The 17,961-nt window shown below is 45.1% G+C and overlaps 2 protein-coding genes across 3 annotated transcripts; both read right to left on the bottom strand.

The window, feature by feature from the left end:
- Positions 1-1,186: 1,186 nt before the first annotated feature.
- Positions 1,187-12,395, bottom strand: Csl4 (exosome component 1 Csl4). Its single transcript, XM_084591069.1, has 7 exons — positions 12,226-12,395; positions 11,629-11,747; positions 7,526-7,686; positions 7,371-7,404; positions 5,635-5,685; positions 5,470-5,551; positions 1,187-1,299 (listed from the first exon to the last, which is right to left on the bottom strand). Exons 1-7 carry the CDS (start codon positions 12,257-12,259, stop codon positions 1,202-1,204), a joined length of 579 nt encoding a protein of 192 aa, XP_084447195.1. The 5' UTR covers positions 12,260-12,395; the 3' UTR covers positions 1,187-1,201.
- Positions 12,396-12,906: 511 nt separating this feature from the next.
- LOC146206398 (hexosaminidase D-like) lies at positions 12,907-16,231 on the bottom strand. 2 transcript variants are annotated; one of them, XM_084591063.1, is made up of 2 exons: positions 15,991-16,231; positions 12,907-14,869 (listed from the first exon to the last, which is right to left on the bottom strand). In XM_084591063.1, exons 1-2 carry the CDS (start codon positions 16,002-16,004, stop codon positions 13,156-13,158), a joined length of 1,728 nt encoding a protein of 575 aa, XP_084447189.1. In that variant the 5' UTR covers positions 16,005-16,231; the 3' UTR covers positions 12,907-13,155. The 2 variants fall into 2 exon arrangements, with proteins under 2 accessions (XP_084447189.1, XP_084447188.1); XM_084591062.1 differs by lacking the exon at positions 15,991-16,231 and having other exon boundaries at positions 12,907-14,925.
- Positions 16,232-17,961: the final 1,730 nt, after the last annotated feature.

Below are 17,961 nucleotides of genomic sequence, written 5' to 3'. Positions count from 1 at the left end.
TCTCCTGCCCAGTGCAGCAGGAAAATAATTTAGAGAACATCCACTATTTCCAACAGGAAACAGCCATTCGCTCGCTCGTCAGAGACGACGATTGTTGCGAGATCCCTACCGGGAGTTTACGTTGAACGCGGCCAGGTCCGTACTTGACGTTCGCGTTGCTTAACTCCTCAGCACTGACTCGTTCGAAATGAGTTTATTTTAACGCTGCCAGGCTTACGATCAACATCCGTGCGCAACTCCTGCCACACTCCGGTGGTGCCCAGCACGCGTCTCACCGTCAAGCCCAGAGTGTTTGTATTGTGAAGTTGACATAGGGGCATAACGGGGCTTCCTGCCTGCTCGGCTGGAAGGGAATCTTTCTAATACTATCCCCCGGTCCTGCCAAACTTAATAGGCCCAGCACGTCATTCATGAGACTCAAAGTGATGTTCGCGGGCTCATGCGAGCGCGGTACATGAATTCATGCATCACAGTAAAGAGCTATTCGGTAGGTCGACATCTGCCCCCGACGCGCAGGACAAGATGGAACATTTTGACGTACGTTTCGCTGTCGCTCTACCAATCTGCGCGCCTTACCACGTCACTGCTGCACTAGAGACTGAACATCTGGCTTAGTGAAGCAAAAAAAAAAAATGAAAAAAAAAAAAAAAGACAAAGCCTTATCACTGGCACTTACTACCACCGCCACATGGTTCAAAATGAGAATTGACTGGATGAGTCCGACATACAGGGTCATGGACTCTTACAGTGAACTCGTGCTGCAGCTCTTTGGATGGCCAAGCATCAAGACGTGATAGCAGACAAACAGCACCACAAGGTCCACCTTCGCCAGCACCAATTTTCTTTGATGAGCGAACATGTATGATGCAATGGCCTTCCTAAGAAGGCAACCCTATGCTCGTGTGTTCACCCCAAGAATGGCTGACCCTGTACCTTTAGGTGCTTCAAAATAAAATGACTGTTTGCTTGCTTGACCTTTGTTGAAACGGAACTACACCGCAAAAATTCTTCATTGTGGGGAAAATAATTCCACTGCTTTGAATGGTTTGTTTACAGTTAAGGATTAAAAAAAATCTTAGTTGTGGCAGAAATTTTGTGGTAAATAGCATTCGTGTTGTGGGGTTGGGGTTACAAATTCACAGAGGCCAGTTTTCAAAACTTTATGTACAAAAGCGCTCCCCCCCCCCCCCTCCCCGACTGTCTAGGTTACAGGCCCCAGCTTGGCCACCTTCCTGAATTCCCTGATACTGGACACAGGGCACTGCATGGCTGTCCAGCTGACAGGAACCATAGGAATGCCTGGGGATGGAAAGATGAAAATCTTACTTCACTATGGGGCACAGACAAACTATCTTAGGACATTACTGCAAGGCTAATCCAACCTTAATTTTAACAAACTATAAATCACCAGCACAATAACAATATTAGTGTACAATGAACTATCCCCAAAATTCTGCACGGTCTTAAAAATAAACAAGAAAATGATTAAACTATACACAGAAGGGTAGCTAAGTGCATGCTGACACGTAACCGTGAGCACAGTGGAGTCATCAATGCTTAGCATACATCTGATTTACAAATGAAAACAATACACATTACAATTCAAACAATGATGACAAATGCACTCGAAACTCCTTTACTGGTAACATAGCATAAAGATAAAGTTCTTCTCTTATAATATTATCATCACCATCAGACTGACTACACTCAATGCTGGGCAAATTGCTCTCCCGCATCTCTCCAATTAACCCTCACCTGCACCAGCTGCTGGCACCTTAAACTCCCTTACAGACATTTCTGCTTATGAAATTTGAGCCAGAATGGTCTTTCTGTACCCAAAAACATCATCGGTTGGCTGAGTAAAAATTTATGTTGGACAAGCCATACTCGCTACAAGCCGGACACAAAGTGCTACAAAACACGCGAGTAGCTGGACTCATCTGCAACGAGAAATAACAGTCATCTTTTGACGAGCCTGGATCATCCCAGTATGCTAGAAAGTTAACCCGCAAACTCCGCAACCTCATGTGATTCTTAGCCAGTCCTTGTGCTTGCCTTATTTTAGAATCCAATCAGTTACCCTAAGTCATGTTGCCTTCAGATTACAGGCTCTCCCCATGCCCATTAGTACTCCTTGATTTCGACTAAGAATTCATTAACTTCTGTTCATTCCATAACCAACTCTCCTCATTTTTCTTTCCATAGCTCGCTGCCCTCAATTCAAATTCTACCATTTCTGCTAACCTGCACATCACTGCACCATAGGTGAGTACTTGGTGACTCAGGCTATGAGAGACACCGTAGTGAAGGGCTCCAGATATTTAAACCACCTGGGGTTCTTTAACATGCACTGACAATGCACAGCACACATCGCCTTGCTTTTCACCTCTATCGAATAGCGGCCACCGCAGCCGGGATACGATCCCACATCTTTGGGCAGATAGTTGAGTACTAGTAAGCACCAGTAAGATGCAACTGCTATATGCTTTTCACTTGAGGGATATTGGCGACTACTGAAGAATAGACACTACCTGAAAAATAAACCCCACCATATTTTTGGTGTCCTAGTTATTTCACTCTCATGGTCTGGACCTGCAGTTGCTACCAGGCCCAAAAAGGACATTCCACTGTCGGAGATGGCTATAAAAATATTGACATATTCTGGCAGATCTGACTACTTTTGGCAATATTGAGGGCAGAAATTGCACTTTAGTCAGGATTTTATATTTTAAATTGATCGAGAAAGTCAGGTTTGAGCAGATGGTGACACCAGCCTCTGTGCTTTCATTGCGACTAACATGCAGCTGCCTGCAATAAATGAAGCGGATATACTTCATTTTACGACTATGCCAGAGATGGAGAAACACAGTTATTTTTGTTCATATCAACTTCAAGCAGCCTACTCGTTTGCCTTTTAATAAAAGTGCAGCTATTTTCATTTCTTTAATCTTGTTGTATTCACTTTTAAAATGCTTTCAAAAACAAGTCAGGCAAGTAATGCAACCAATGTCACTATACTTGCAGCGGCGCTGCCATTGATAGCGCTGCTAAATAATAATAATTGGTTCACGGGAAAGGAAAGGCACAGTATCTACAGGTGGGAACGGTTGTTAGTATATCTGTGCTAGATATTACTAGTTTTAATTCAGTTATTTTTTCCCATTTTATTTATAACTGTCTTAGTCATCTCGATTATAGTTTTAACTAACTCTGTGCATCCTGGTTAGTGTCATCTTCAATACTGCCGCTGCAAGGCACTTAAATGGCATGGCAGTCGTGTCCGTATTGTTGCACAGTTACTATACTAACTATATCGTGCCCTCGAAGTCAGGGTTCGCAGATACCGTCTATTACTGAAAAAACAAGACTGCCACATAGAAAAATTCAGCTTTAAATTTTTGCATTGTGTTTCTCAGCACCACAGCAGCGTATTTATCAATTTAAAAAAGGAGTTTTCAACTGACGCAAGAAAAAAGTAAGCAGATTGTGTCTTTAAGTAGACGTATTCCCTTACCATTTCCGATGTTTTGATTTATAACTGTCTTAGTCATCTCGATTATAGGTTTAACAAACTCTGTGCATCCTGGTTAGTGTCATCTTCCATACTGCCGCTGCAAGGCACCTAAATGGCATGGCAATCGTGTCCGTATTGTTTCACAGTTACTATACTAACTATATCATGCCCTCAAAGTCAGGGTTCGCTGATACCGTCTATTACTGAAAAAAACAGGACTGCCACATAGAAAAATCCAGCTTTAAATTTTTGTATTGTGTTTCTCAGCACCACAGCAGCGTATTTATCAATTTAAAAAAGGAGTTTTCAACTGACGCAAGAAAAAAGTTAGCAGATTGTGTCTTTAAGTAGACGTATTCCCTTACCATTTCCGATGTTTTGCTGCCTATCGTAAACTGTTGTTCTCATCTAGGACTGTTGACCCTTACTTTAGTTTTCGGCGCATTAATTTTAGACCCACCGTACTGCTTTGCATAAATTCTCAATCATGCTTTGCAATTTGTCCCTTCAGAGATCAAAGAACAATGACCATAATTCATAATTTTTACAAAAATCTAGCATCCATCGAACATTATTTTACGTACATGCAGAGTTAAATACAATGTGGCTGCTAGAAAGTTCTTTAAGAAAATGAATGCGAAATCTGGAAGCATACAAATGTACACTTTGGTAGCACTATATTTTGGAAAAGCCCATTTTAACGTGATAATGTTAAAGGTTCCATTCTCTGGAACATCTGGCACCGGAGTCAGCAATGAAAATTGCGAGCATGCCTCTAGTATGCTTGGGCAGCAACGATTGGTTGATGGGTTGTGCGGTGACACAAAACCATATGACATGGTTAAGTTGGCAGGTGGTGCAAACTGGAGTAGTTCCTTTAAGATGGGAGGGCGAGATGGGAATCACACTCTTTGGGACCTTTCGATCCCAAGTCAGACAAGCTACTCCTAGGCGCGTTCATACAGCTTGGTTAAAGTACGGCTTTATACTAAAGTCGGGTGTTCTTTCATATAATGAGTATGTGTGAAATGCTAATGAGTATGTGTGAAATAAGAGAGGCATAAATTAGGCGGTTAGTGCTGAAGAAAAGCAAAGTGTATGTACACGAACAAAGATCCGCAAGGGGAGCCGCAGACGTAACATTCTAAGTCGCAAAGTATGCAAACTAAAGTTGTATTTCATTCAAGTGGCACCACTTTGGCAATGTGTAGTGTGGGAAAGTCAACTTCAGAAACTCTCAAAGTAGTTTTTTTTAAATATCCGGTAACATGAACTATGATGCCAACCTTAAATTTTAAGACTACGCTCGTCTTTGATTTTCACAGCCTACACACCCCAATTTATTCATATGTCCCAAAGCTAGAAATAATAAAGCTGATTACATAATTTTAGATAATTATTCATACTTCTGTAGTACTCTGTCACAAATAATGTCTGCCCTACTGTGCAACCAACCTGCACCGGCTGCACTGAAGCATCTTGCATAATTTTGAAAATAAATATTGTTCAAATAATTTGAAACATCCCGTCTATACAAGGTTTGATTCGAACGCTACAAAATGCAACAATCAGCAAGAGCTCAGGTTACGAGACCTTCACTTATTAATGCAGCTAACAGTGCGAAAAGCCAGTATCTTTCTTTTAATTCACTGATCCAACCCATGTAAAAGCACTGCATGGCATCGTACACAACATGGCACTGACCCGTAGCTTTCTGTTTCTCCCTTGGGTACATTAATGATGAAATAAACTTGAACGTTACATGACAGCTTTCCTGTACTACTTCTTTGTAATTTTCTAGAGAAAGCACAATTCGGATCTCCAACTTCATACTCTTCCCTAAGTATAAAGCAGAACAACAGTGCTTATAACAGCAAACCTGGAGGTTGCATGCCTTTTTAAGAGTGTCTTAGACTACTCTCAACATGTTATCTACGTTGAAAGTTTCAACTTACCTAAAGGGCCCACAGCAACGACAACTCCCAGCTTGTTCTCAGCAGTTGAGAGATAATAGGAGAGGGCATCACCAATTGATATCTTAAGCAAAAGGTCAAGAATTATTTGCACTCGAGCATTATGCCATTGCACCACCACTTTTACTGATACTCATCAAAGGATACCACCCTGGCCAGGACAATATCACCTGTCCGATAGCTCTTGTGCATCTCCACCTGAAAAAAAAAAAGTGTGTGTGTGTGTGTGTGTGTGTGTGGGGGGGGGGGAATGCAACTCACTTGCCAGAAAGGCCCTGCCATTGATGCAGGGCCTTTAAAGCACACTTTACAGGTGTACCTAGGCCCCATGAGAAGTTTAAGTATTTGGAGGCAAATGAAATACACTTTACTGGTTACAAAAGTATGAAGGTTAATCAGGTGGGTGCCTGGACCTTATTGAAAGAGACAGGAAGAGACAGGAATTTTCACCTCTGATAGAATGATGTGGCACCTGTGCAGAGGCTATGGCCCCTGCAATGAGCCTCTGAATGTACAATATGCAATGTGCTAAAATGACGGAAAGAGTCAGCATGGTTTGCTTCCAAGAGTTGACTTAGAAATTAAAAACCACTTTGTTTTTGCATGTGGCCTTCCAGAGATAGCACATAATTATTTACCTACTGCAGGGACCATGGTATTCCGCTGCTGATAAAAAGTCTGCATTTCAAAGCAGCAAAATCCCAATACAGATGTTGATGAAGTTTAGTGGATGTTGAACAACCTAGAGTGATTAAAACTTCTAAACAGACCCCTGCAAGGGACCTAATAATATAGGTGTAAATTAGGCATACAAAAATTAATGAATTCTATGTCTGTCAGGATCGCTCAATCATGATGGCTTGTCCATGGCTGCAGTGTGCAAAGCTAGCACCAACCATGCCAAAAAAAAGCAGGGTCTCTACCATGTCATGAGACTGTGAATAGCCCTGTGCAAAGCTCTTTACTCACAATGAACAAGACCAAACCATCATCTTTTAAATATTGACAAATTACACGAGATACACTGTCGCTTACAGTATCATGCACCACTTTTCCAAAAGCATCCTGAATGAACGTGAACATGAGAAATGCTGAGCAAAAATTAGCAATCATCACCCCTGTAAGTACAGCTCAGTGGGCAAATTACGTAATGATCTAATCACAAGACTGGTTACAAACCGATCCATTTACCCAGCTCCTATTGGTCCACCCTGACCGCACACATATCGACCAACAGGAGCGAGGCTAGTGGACCAGTCAGTGACTATTTATCTATTAGATCATTAAGTTATTCGACTCCAGGCCACAAAAAAACAATATGACTTCCTGCAAATTTCCCAGAACAAGTATACGCAAAAAATCATGAGGTGAATTTGTGAAAGAAAACTTAACTTGGTTAAATAGACTAAAAACTGAAAATGAAAACAAATAAATGCATGTGACCCCTTCACCTGTTACTAATTGGATACATTTATCATAGCCACAGGATAATGTAGAGAGAAGGTAGATTGATTTTAATCTAATGTGCATTTTTTCTGATACCTACTCACTAAGAGGAGAAAAAAATGCATCAATAAATGCTATAAGCACATAAAGCCTCATGCCAGACAAGTCCTCCCATGATATAAGCAGTGAGCATGGGCTACAGTCCAATCTAATTTAACAATTTTTTTATGCCCCCCCCCCAAAAAAAATGACACATAAAAGCACTTGCACTGATTGACAAAAAATGAAACTACTGTCAACATTTAACGTGGAAGAATTTTGCCTGTAGTCATGGGATGAACACTGGATGCTTTGGCATGAGAAACCTTCTGTCAAGGAAATTCAAATACTGAGCAGCTTTGTGGAGAACAAGAGCCCAGCAGAGCACACAAAATTACCGTGTCCTTCTCAAGTTCTCGTACATCTTCTTTTCTAGAGTACAAGAGAAAGGGGGAGGGGGGGGGGGGGGGGGGGGGCAGAGAGAAAATTTAATTTCAAAAATCAAGATATGTTTAGCTGACGAGTCCTATTTCAGAATTTCAAGCCAACTCACCGAATGATGCCCCGGAATGGTTCCCAAAGCTCACATTCTTCAATAGCCAAGATGGAGCATTTGCAGAATCGAGGTGTGACACTTGTGACCTTGACGGTCACTATATTTCCTGGTGCAGGAACGTTCTGGCTTGTACACCGTTGCACCTCAACCAAAGTTTTCTGAAATTGCAAAATTCTTATATGAGTAGCTTTTAATGAGGAAGCACACACATAAACAGTACCATGCATGTTGTTGATTACACCAAGCAAACTGCATGCAGACTCATAACTCATAAGTAGTACATAAAGTCTCACAAAATGCAGAATCAAAATAAAAAAAGAAAAAAATCTCTACCTCTATCAAAAGATTCGCAACCAACTTGACACTAGATTCGTGACCTTGGTTGGTTTGTGAGGTTTAACGTCCCAAAGCGACTCAGGCTATGAGAGACGCCGTAGTGGAGGACTCTGTAAATTTCGACCACCTGGGGTTCTTTAACGTGCACTGACATCGCACAGCACACGGGCACCTTGCTTTTCGACTCCATCGAAAAGCTGCCGCCGAGGCCGGGATTTGATCCCGCGTCCTTGGGAACAGTAGTCGAGCGCCGTAACCACTGCGCCACCCCGGCGAGGTTAGATTCGTGACCTTGCACAGTAGATCTTGCACATACACTACAGTAAAATATTGCCACTTTGATACCTGCAGTTGACCAGTTCTGAAAAGCGCTTGTCCAACACAACATGCTCCTTCTGATCAACGCCAACAAACACGGTAACCTGGCACCTTCTACAATCTGTCGCTTTGCCCTACCTTCTCCAACAACAGCTTTTCTGTACAACCAGACATCCATCACAGTGCCCTTTCTGCCAATAGCAGCCCACACTATAGGCACCGTGCAGGAGTAACTCGCGGTGTGACACGCGGGAAGAACAGTTTGGTAGGGAGACGCGGCCCGGCCGTGCAGCGGAGACGCGGCGGATCTGCTGTGCGTGGGGTGCATTCGCCGTTCGTTCTTTCGATTCGCGGCATTCTATGGTCACAAATGAATTGCTAGGCTGCAGTCCTGGCATTGCTGCTGTTGCACACATTTTCACTGGCCTGATAAAATATTTTTCGTGTCACCGAATAAGGTTTACGAAGCGAAGCGACGCTAAGGCGAATCGCTGCCTTCCAACGAGCAGTGAGCTGGCAATCATGCCCGGGTATTGCCACGTCCAGATTTACCGCGAAGCATTTTTCCCGAAAGAGGACAGACTATACCTTCACCTGCATTAGCATCCTTTCTCAACCCGCAAAAAAAAAAAAAAAATATTTAAAGAAATTGGGCAACTCATAGGCATCAGCGCTACTGGGACCGCCGTGCGCGCCTGTGGGCCGCGCTCGTGGATGCAGTTGTTCACTGCATAATTTTTATTTATGCTGTCCTGTGGTCTATATTTCCCTGTCTACGATAGCTTGCATAAGCACCAGTACAATGCAGAGAGTAATCAACAGGAATGGAGTGTTTAAATGGCGCATTTACTATGTCTTGCGCATTAGTTTCGCGAATTTGCCTTGGCAATTTTTGTTTTGCTTACTTTCATTATTTTTTTCCTCCTCTCAGCTCGTTCCTTTTCTTCTTTCCACACCCTTTCCTTCCACGCTTACGCCGCTACTTTCCTTCTCCTCTTGGACGGCTTCCTTTGTCCGTCCCCCAGCTTGATATATATATTTTTTTTTTTCCTCGCCATCCTCGCCATCCTTCGCTGTCCACTTCGCCCTCCTCTGTAGATGTGATTCAGGAGGTGCCATTCCATACGCTTTATTCATTTAGTTGTGTTAATGACATTTTGATGTCTACTGAGTTGTTGAACCTCGAATGATAAGCTGTTTCTCATGCGATGCTGCTCAATCAAGACTATAATAAAAAATAAGTAAAAAATGTTTGTTTTATATTTTTTTTTTTTACTTATTCGTGGACACTCTGAACAGATCTTGCATTCATTACATGCCATCCTGCTCCAAACAAGTTGTCGGGCGGCTGGCTGCCACCTGTTACCTTCCCCTGTCAAAACTTAATTTTGTGGCAGAGGACTTTAAAGTACCGTTAAAAGAGGCATTAAGGATCGTTAAAAAAAAACAAAACTGAAAGAAAACTAGCATTCAAGTCGGGATGAGGCAGGACGTTCTTTCAACGAAAAAGAAAATTAAGCATGCCACAATTCTGACATGTGACAGAGAGGAAGACATGAATGTGTATTAGAAACTGTAGATCGTTTGTGCGGTGCTGTAAGGCAGTTTCCATTCTCATAGCTGTGTCGCTGTATCAGCGACCGCGTGCCATCTGCCATCCTTTCCTTTATCGTCCAGAAAAGTGGCAACCACCTCACCAGAAAACAGCTTAAGCTCTTCAAAATCCGTCTGCGTAATGTAAGTGCCTGCGGCATCTTCAGGCCCCGGTAATCGCGTTCTCGAGTTTTCAGGCTTGTCCCCTTTTTTTTTAGGTTTTTTTCTCTTCTTCGACTACAGCTTCATTCATTCCTATTCTTCTCCCATACTCGCTCCACCCTTCTCGGCTGCTCGATTCCCCGAATCTTTCTTTTTTTTTCTCACCCACCCCAGCTTGGGGCGTTCGAGCTGGCCTTTGTGAAGCTGTACCACACTTGGGAGGAGGGGCGTTCGCCACAAATGTTTTTTGTACTTTTCTACATTTTTACCGTGTTTTTTACGCCCCCACCCTCCCACCCCCTTCGTGTTTTGTTCGGCCTTTTCCAGCTGCGCGCGCTTCTCCTGTCGTCTTCAGTTTCGCGTGTTTCCAGCCTAGAAATAAACGCCCAGCGGGCGGCCAGGGCTCGTCTCTGTCTCTGCGTCTTGTGTCGTGTGGCTCTCGCATCGTTTGTGCTTCGCTAAGTCGCTCGAGCTGGCTGAAACTCCTACCATTTCGTTGCGCAGGCCGCCTTTTCAAGCGCGCGCCCTTCCTAGGCGGCCACGCGTCTCCCTATCAAACTGTTCCGGCGCCCACTCGTGGCGCTGCCTGTTCGCTGCGAGTGCTGCCCCCTGGGTTTCTGCACGGTGCCTATAGCATTTCCCCTGGCCCTGCGAAGGCAGCTCACACTTACAAGGAGGCATCTGCTACCACTCCAGGACTAGCTACCCTACCAACCCTACCCTGACCTTACACCCTGTGGAAACCACATGGGCCAAGACCTACTGAAGTACAGGCCTAGTCAAATAGCATTGCTCCAGTACCATGCATTAGTTGATGCCTATAGCTGCTAGGATTGAAACAATGCACCCATTGTGACAAATAGCCCCCTTCATCACTTTTTGTTTTTTAAAGCATACTGTTATTTGTCCACGCAGATGCAGACAACAAACAAGGCAGCAGAATTACAACAGCTTTCTTTTTCTGGCCTAGAAAACAAAAAAGGTTGTCATTATGGCTGTTTTAATAGCCGATTTTGAGAAGAGAGAATGCCTTGGCGAATGTACTTAAATAAAAATTGCAAGCATAAAACATTGGTCAAGGATGATAATAGCAGACAAACAGATCAAGTGAGCACCTTTAATGGGCAAAAAAAGCTTACGGCCGCACGCAGCTCTATAAGCCGCACTATCTGTGAACCAGGGGCCGAATTACACTACGGTCACATCCCAAAAAAAGTCACGAACCTGTGACTTAGCAACCACTCCTATTAGTCGACAGGTCCCCCGTTCGGTATCGACTAATAGGGACGGGGCTAGCCGATCAGTTTGCGAGTTTTTGTGATGCGATCGTAGCATAATTCGGCCCCAGGGGCAGCGTAGGGCGAATTACGCTCCGATTACATCACAAAACTTTAATAATCACCTCGCTGTAGTGCCGTAAGGCGATGCAGGTATGAAATAAAATAAATCTGTCACAAACAGATCAGTTAGCCTCGCTCCTATTGGTCGATTTTTACTGGCAGATGTGCCGATTAATAGGAGCGAGGGCTAATTGACAGGTTTATGAGTTTTGCGATACGATATTATGCCTGTCGAATGATCGAGCTGAATGGCTACTAGTGAGATGGTAAAGATTATACCTTTAGCATAGTATTGATGGACTCTCTTTAGCAATGGAAATCTCCCTCACTTGAGGAAAGTGTTGTGCTTACCATGTCCTTCTGACGTAGTATTTTGATAAGGCCTGCAAGACTTGCATAGATGTACCCGTTCTGGACGTACGTTCCATCACCTCCAAGGAATTTATCACCAGAGGCGCAGAGCCTTTGCCCTAAAATTAGCAAATCGGAGATTGCAAACTTCAACATCACATTGTATTCCAAAGCTCCTGCCGGCAAGACTTCGTGAATATCGATACATTAGCAGACCCTCTGGCCTGTGCAACCACATCCCTGAGGTCTGTTTTACAACAAGAAGCAATATCAAGCTCCTTCGTGGACGCGTATTCGAGCAATCTATAACGTGTCGGATCGGCGAAGAAAACTAAGGAATGCTGAAGAGGACTTCACTGCTCTTGCCTGAATCCTTCCCGATAACAATTAACTTGCAGCCATATGGCTAGAAATGAAAGCTAAACAGCTTTTACAGATAGCAGTAAGCATGAAACGTTCCCGCCAGTCCGAGAAAAGTCGCCATTAAGCGATGAGATGCACTGTAGGCAGCACGATCCGCACTACGTGGTATTAACATTATGCGGGAACAGAAAAATTAAAAAGAAAAACTAAAAAGGTACACACACTCCTACAGACCTGGGATGCAATACATGCTCTCTTCGTTTTGCATTGTCGATTCTGTTTTAACCTTAGTATGAAATCACGGTGGAAGAAAGCGTATGAAATGCAGCATGAACAGATGGCTAGTTATAGCCCCAACTTTGTTGTTCGTTCCACGACCTCCTCGTCTTCTTGGATTGGATTTGTTCGAACGGCTATCGTCGACTCACTGTGGTGCTGATGGCGATCAGCAGATTCGGTTTGTGGGGGTTGCGACTCGGCTTTGAGAGACGCCGTAGTGGAGGACTCCGTAAATTTCGACCACCTGGGGTTCTTTAACGTGCACTTGACACCGCACAGCACACGGGCATACACGGGCACCTTGCTTTTCTCCTCCACCGAAAAGCGGCCGCCGAGGCCGGGATTCGATTCCGCACCCTTGGGCACAGCAATCGAGCGGTCTAACCACTGCGCCACTCCTGCGGGGTTTCTATGGTTGCTGGACGGATGAAACATGCCACGGCAAAGCAGATGAACCAGTAAAACGTGTGACAGCCGCCGACATGCGGCCTTATCACCGATTGTAGCACATGTCGGCGGGTGTCAGAAAAGAACAAAAAAAAAGATTTGAATGGTTCATGGTAATATCGCCAGTAGGCCTCAAAATTTCATTACAATTTATATCTATGCCAAACTCGTGTGAAAACGCTAGGAAAGTAACTTAAAAAGGCCTTTTATTGATGCACACTCAGTGAACATAAATATGTAGCACAGTACAGCGAACACCAGACAGTCCTGGCCGTGTCTCAACAAGAGTGAAGATGCATACAGCAGGTACAACAACAGAATGACGTTCTAAAACCCAACTCACTAATAGAAAAAAAAAAAAAAAAACAGCAAGTACCGTCCCGCTTTCCACGTTTGTTCGTGCACACCCCGACAAAGTCCCTAGAGCAGCGTGTCCGATCAGACACCTCCGACATTGAAGCGGCGCAGGTCGGGTAGCGGATCCAGCGGTCGCACCGGCCACGTGCGCGGCTTCTTGATGGACAATGCGTCGTTCCATAACTTCTCAAGGCGCAGCACCGATGGGTAGATGTTCTGCTCGATCCACTCGGCCACTGTGTACTCATCGAAGACTTCGCGCAGCACGTCGCGCGCCTGATGTATGAGAGAGGTGAGCGTGTAGAGTGTGGATGAATGCTCTTCAAGCACTTGATCCACGCGACTTGGCAGCGTCAGGTTGCGGCGGACGTTATACTCGGTAACCCAAGCTTTACCGACGGTCACATCATGCAGGTAGTCATCTGCTTTTTTGATGGCCTCGCTATGTGTCTGCGTGAGTCGGAATACAGCAGATCCGGGGAAGAAGCAGCCATAGCCCTTCTGCCAAAGGTATGGGTCGCTCTGGAGGTCCATCGGCGACCGGGAGTGACTACACTTCAGCAGGCTGTGGAACCGCGAGAGGATTTCAGTGCTATATGCCCCATTTGACAGCACCAGCAGGTTCAGAACTAGGGATGGCAGACCAGCAGGGAGGAGTTCACACAGAGTGGCAAAGTGGTCGTAACGCTGCCAGCCAGTTACCACAATACCACGGAAGTGGGGGAACTTACTGTGCTGCTCATTCATCACTTCAAGCCAGCCTTCATGGTTCTCTAGGTGCATGCGTACATTTGGCACAGTGAGGGTCTCACCAAAAGCACCTTTAAATGCACTAGCTGCCCAAATGGCTTCAAATGCTTCACTGTAGGTGGCCCAGTTACTATAGCTAATGAAGCGATACACATCCTTCACGTAGGACCACACCATGGGCTCCACGAGCTTGCCCAGAGGCTTTAACTTCTCAGCACTGATCTGTCGCAACATGTCATCCCAGATGATGGGCACTCGGCCATGTCGATCTCTTACATGGTGTGCCACACGCTGAACATGCGTCAGGAACAGCTCTTCTCGGTCATGTTGCATGCAACGAGAACAGTAGCCCATGTGAAACACTTCGTCACAGCCAATATGCAGCCACTTCACATTTGGGTGCAGCTCCAGCACTTGATCTACAATTGTGCTCACAACTGTGAAGCTTTCGTTGCGTGATGGACAAAGGGCTGTCGGATGCTCATCAGCTTCTCGTATGTGTCTAAACTCCGGCAGCTTAAGCACAAACTCCAAATGTCCAAATGTCTGCACCAAAGGAATAACTTCAAGGTTGTTCTCCTTGGCAGCAGCAAGAATCTCTTCAATCTCAGACTTTTTAAAAGCATTCTTTGCACGTATTGGCTCTAGGGAGCCATGGTAGGGAAACATGTCTTCATACTCAAGGAGGATACCATTGGCGCCAGCTTCCCGAATGAGCACAAAGACTTGCTTGAGAAAGGCCACCTTGGGTGGTGCCCCCTTCAGGTCAAAGTGAACAAACCGTAGCTGAGGGACGAAGACTTTGCTTTTCGGGGCACTAGGTACCACCTCCTTGACGGGTCTGACATCACCCCCTGGCGACCTCTCCTGCTGCTGCTGTTGCTGCGGGGCGGCCCACTGCTGCTCAGGAACTGCGGGAAGAGCCATGCCAAACGGGGAGGCCAGCAGCGACTCGGCCCGTCCATTGTGGCTGCCCAGTGAGCTATACTGGACTAACACAACGAGCAGCACCACCACCAGCACCACGAATAGTAGAATGGGCTTCCTGCGCCACATGGCCAAAATAATCTGATGCACGCACAGCTTCCCTGTGGCAAACATTGCCCCGCTCACTGCAACCTGAAACAGACAAACCCCAGCATGAGCACAATGCAAGCACAAATCAGTGGTTCCATATGCGCTCATGCAGTTGCGGCAGTAGCCCATCAAAGCAAGCTATGCACAATATCATTACTTGGCATGCAAAAACTTTACATTCAATCCCCCGCCTCGCTCGCTCAGTCAAACGCGAATTACGCTGCATTTTAAGGCAGATTTGGAAAAAATATATATATTAAACACTACTCAGCATCCAAAGTGTTAACCACAAGCAATGTAAACCTGTAAGCTACATGCCAGCAAATGATTCCCGGAACACGGGGAAACCCATGAGGCTTTTGGCAGCAGCGATACACTTTTCAACACTTCGCACACTGGGAGGTGCTTGCAAAACAAGCAGTAGGCCGCAATTCAACTGCAGCTTTTCACCGAACATCTGTTTCAGCATATACTGCAAGTGGCAGAACAATCGAACTTTTTATAGAATCGCGAGCCAAGATACACGGCGCGGAGACAGCAGGATGACCACACCGGCCTGAAACAGCCGCGTTATGGTGAATACGAATGCACACGTATTTATCAACGCACGAAGTTAATGTAAATATGCATAGTGCCTACCTTACCGATCGTTTCCTTTTGATGCTTGTAGGCTGGAAAGCAGCCGAACAGTTATCGTCAAAATCTTGCGCAAACTATGCGACGCTGATCAAAACAAAAGAAAAATAAAATCGGCGCGGGATCGGCAAAGACACCGAGTCGGGAGCCAGAAGACACCGAATCGGCAGCCAAGCAAATGCCCTATGCATACAAAGTACACCATACTAAAAAGCTGACCGCTGGCAACTAATTATGCAGCTTCGAGCGTCTTGCACATAGTTAAGTTGAAAAGCTAAAATTTCTGCTCTAACCAGCAAGACTCCTCATGAGTGGGCATTCTTCCATAGCAAATATCAGCACTAACCTCAGGATGAAACGTACGGCCGGAAAAATGACCTCGAGTATTTTTCAAGCCCGTGTCCAAATGACACTTTGAACGAAACAGTTCCAAGAACAAAAACATTACATTACCCTGTGCCTTCCATGATTGCCGGCGACAACGATGATCTATCGATGAACGACAAGTGAGGATTTCGAAATATGTTAAGTTATGAACTTGAAGAGAAGCAATGAACGAGAGTCAGAATGAAGCGAACAAAAATGGATATGCGGATGAAACTTGGGAAACGCTCTCGGTCTTACGTAGACTCTGGGGTAAGAACGACTTTTACTTTTCTCTTTCTATTTACGTTCTGCAGTGGAAGGGTGCGCCATCTACACATTAAATCAACGTTGGTGGAAGCAATGAACGGAAAAGATGAAACAAATTAAGTTACTGCGGTGTGAAAATGGTATTTCGCAATTAGCAATGCGCTAAAAAATTATTTACACAAAGCTGTCATGTGCATTGTATTCTCCCGCTCATGCTCCCGCTGTCTCCCGCAGCCCTGCAGCGCCCGCATCATATGGATATGGAGACGACCAAACTAAAAACCTAGGAACAAAAACCATTGAGCCAGGAGGAGTGACGCGATGTGCGATGGTGTGCTGTGTGACAGAGCGTGCGAGACTGCGACTGACTGCGAGTTATAGCCGGGATGTGCTCGCCCGCATGCTATGTATCTCCTCACATAGTTGTGATCGCAAAGCCATCTTTTGTCCTTCTCCAGTGTTGAATACTTTGAATTTGGGCTCATTTTTTGCACTTTATTCATGCAATCGCGGCGGAGCTGTGCCGGAGACATGAACGTTATCGCTGCTTCGGCATGACGCGCGTTGGCACGCAATGATAATGGGGTTACTAATCGGGTTCAGATATGCCTCGAAGCGTATCTACATTTCGGAACAACTTAGCGAACAGCTGCGCCGATGGTTCTGAACAATGCATTTCTGCCTGAGAGGCAGCACCTTCTGTAGCCTGGACGTGCTTGCGGCCACTTATACGCAACAGTCGCCGCATACCTACGTTGCTTTTAACGCGGCAGCGTTAGGGCTCCCGTTCAGCAAATACCCGGCGTAGGCGTCGTAGTAGTAGGCATTGCGAGCGAAAAATCGCGATCGCGATCATGCCACTGTCAGGTTATAATCGGCAAGTGACAGACCATGCAATGATTGGTCAGTAGGTTGTGGGACGTCACAAGACATCATGGCATGGCCGAGTTGGCAGGAGCTCTACAGTGGGTGAAATGGAAATTGCAACCTGGGGTACCCGGAGCTCAAGAGTCCCGAGTTAAACACTAGCCATAGGCCATGTAGCCACGTTTGTGCGAATTCGTTAATCAGGCCTTTATGTCTGGTGGTCTTTCACATAATGCAGTAGCTTATGACTGTATGCAAATGAGAATGTTTGACATAATCGAGACACAAATTAAGGGATCAGTGATTAAGCTTGTAGCAAAGCCCATGCACAGCTAGAAGCAATATGAGAGGTGAACACGGGAGCACATGGCCTCGGCACGTTACAAAGCACTGCCACCAACACAAGACGAGAACGTTTGGCACCAAGGGTATGCTTGGAAAGAGCAGCCAACCAAGCTTACTTTGGATGCGTCTTTACCACTGAGGCATGGAGGCCACGCACTCCCGTGGTCCCTCTGACATTGCTTCTAGCTGTACATGAACAAGGATCTGCAAGAGGAGCCGCAAACGGGAGCATTTAACGCTGTCGTGTCATACCCTTAAAAGTGGACCTTATGTCTCAATCTTTTTTCTTTCTTTGATTTGAGTAAGCTGGTTTGCATTTATAAAGTTGCATTTGTATAAGTGCGTGACGAAAACAGGAACAGTGTACAGCTAACACAGGAGCAAACAAAAGTCAGCTCACTGTAATACAGTACAGCTAACTGACTTTTGAGTGCGCATCCTTTCATCTAGTAATCGTGAGAACAGAACTTGCCAAGGAAGTGTATACTGTATACCAGACAGTGTGTGACCCAAATTTGATGCGCATCCATATTTTAGAAGACTGCAGTTAAATGTGTTAAAAATAAAAGTAAAATAGCC

The sequence above is a fragment of the Amblyomma maculatum genome, chromosome 1 (genome assembly GCF_055883805.1).
Source record: "Amblyomma maculatum isolate TAMU_Amacu chromosome 1, ASM5588380v1, whole genome shotgun sequence".
Taxonomy (NCBI): Eukaryota; Metazoa; Arthropoda; class Arachnida; order Ixodida; family Ixodidae; genus Amblyomma; species Amblyomma maculatum.
Note: the sequence above shows the minus strand (reverse complement) of the source record. Positions and strands in the feature narration are given on the sequence as shown.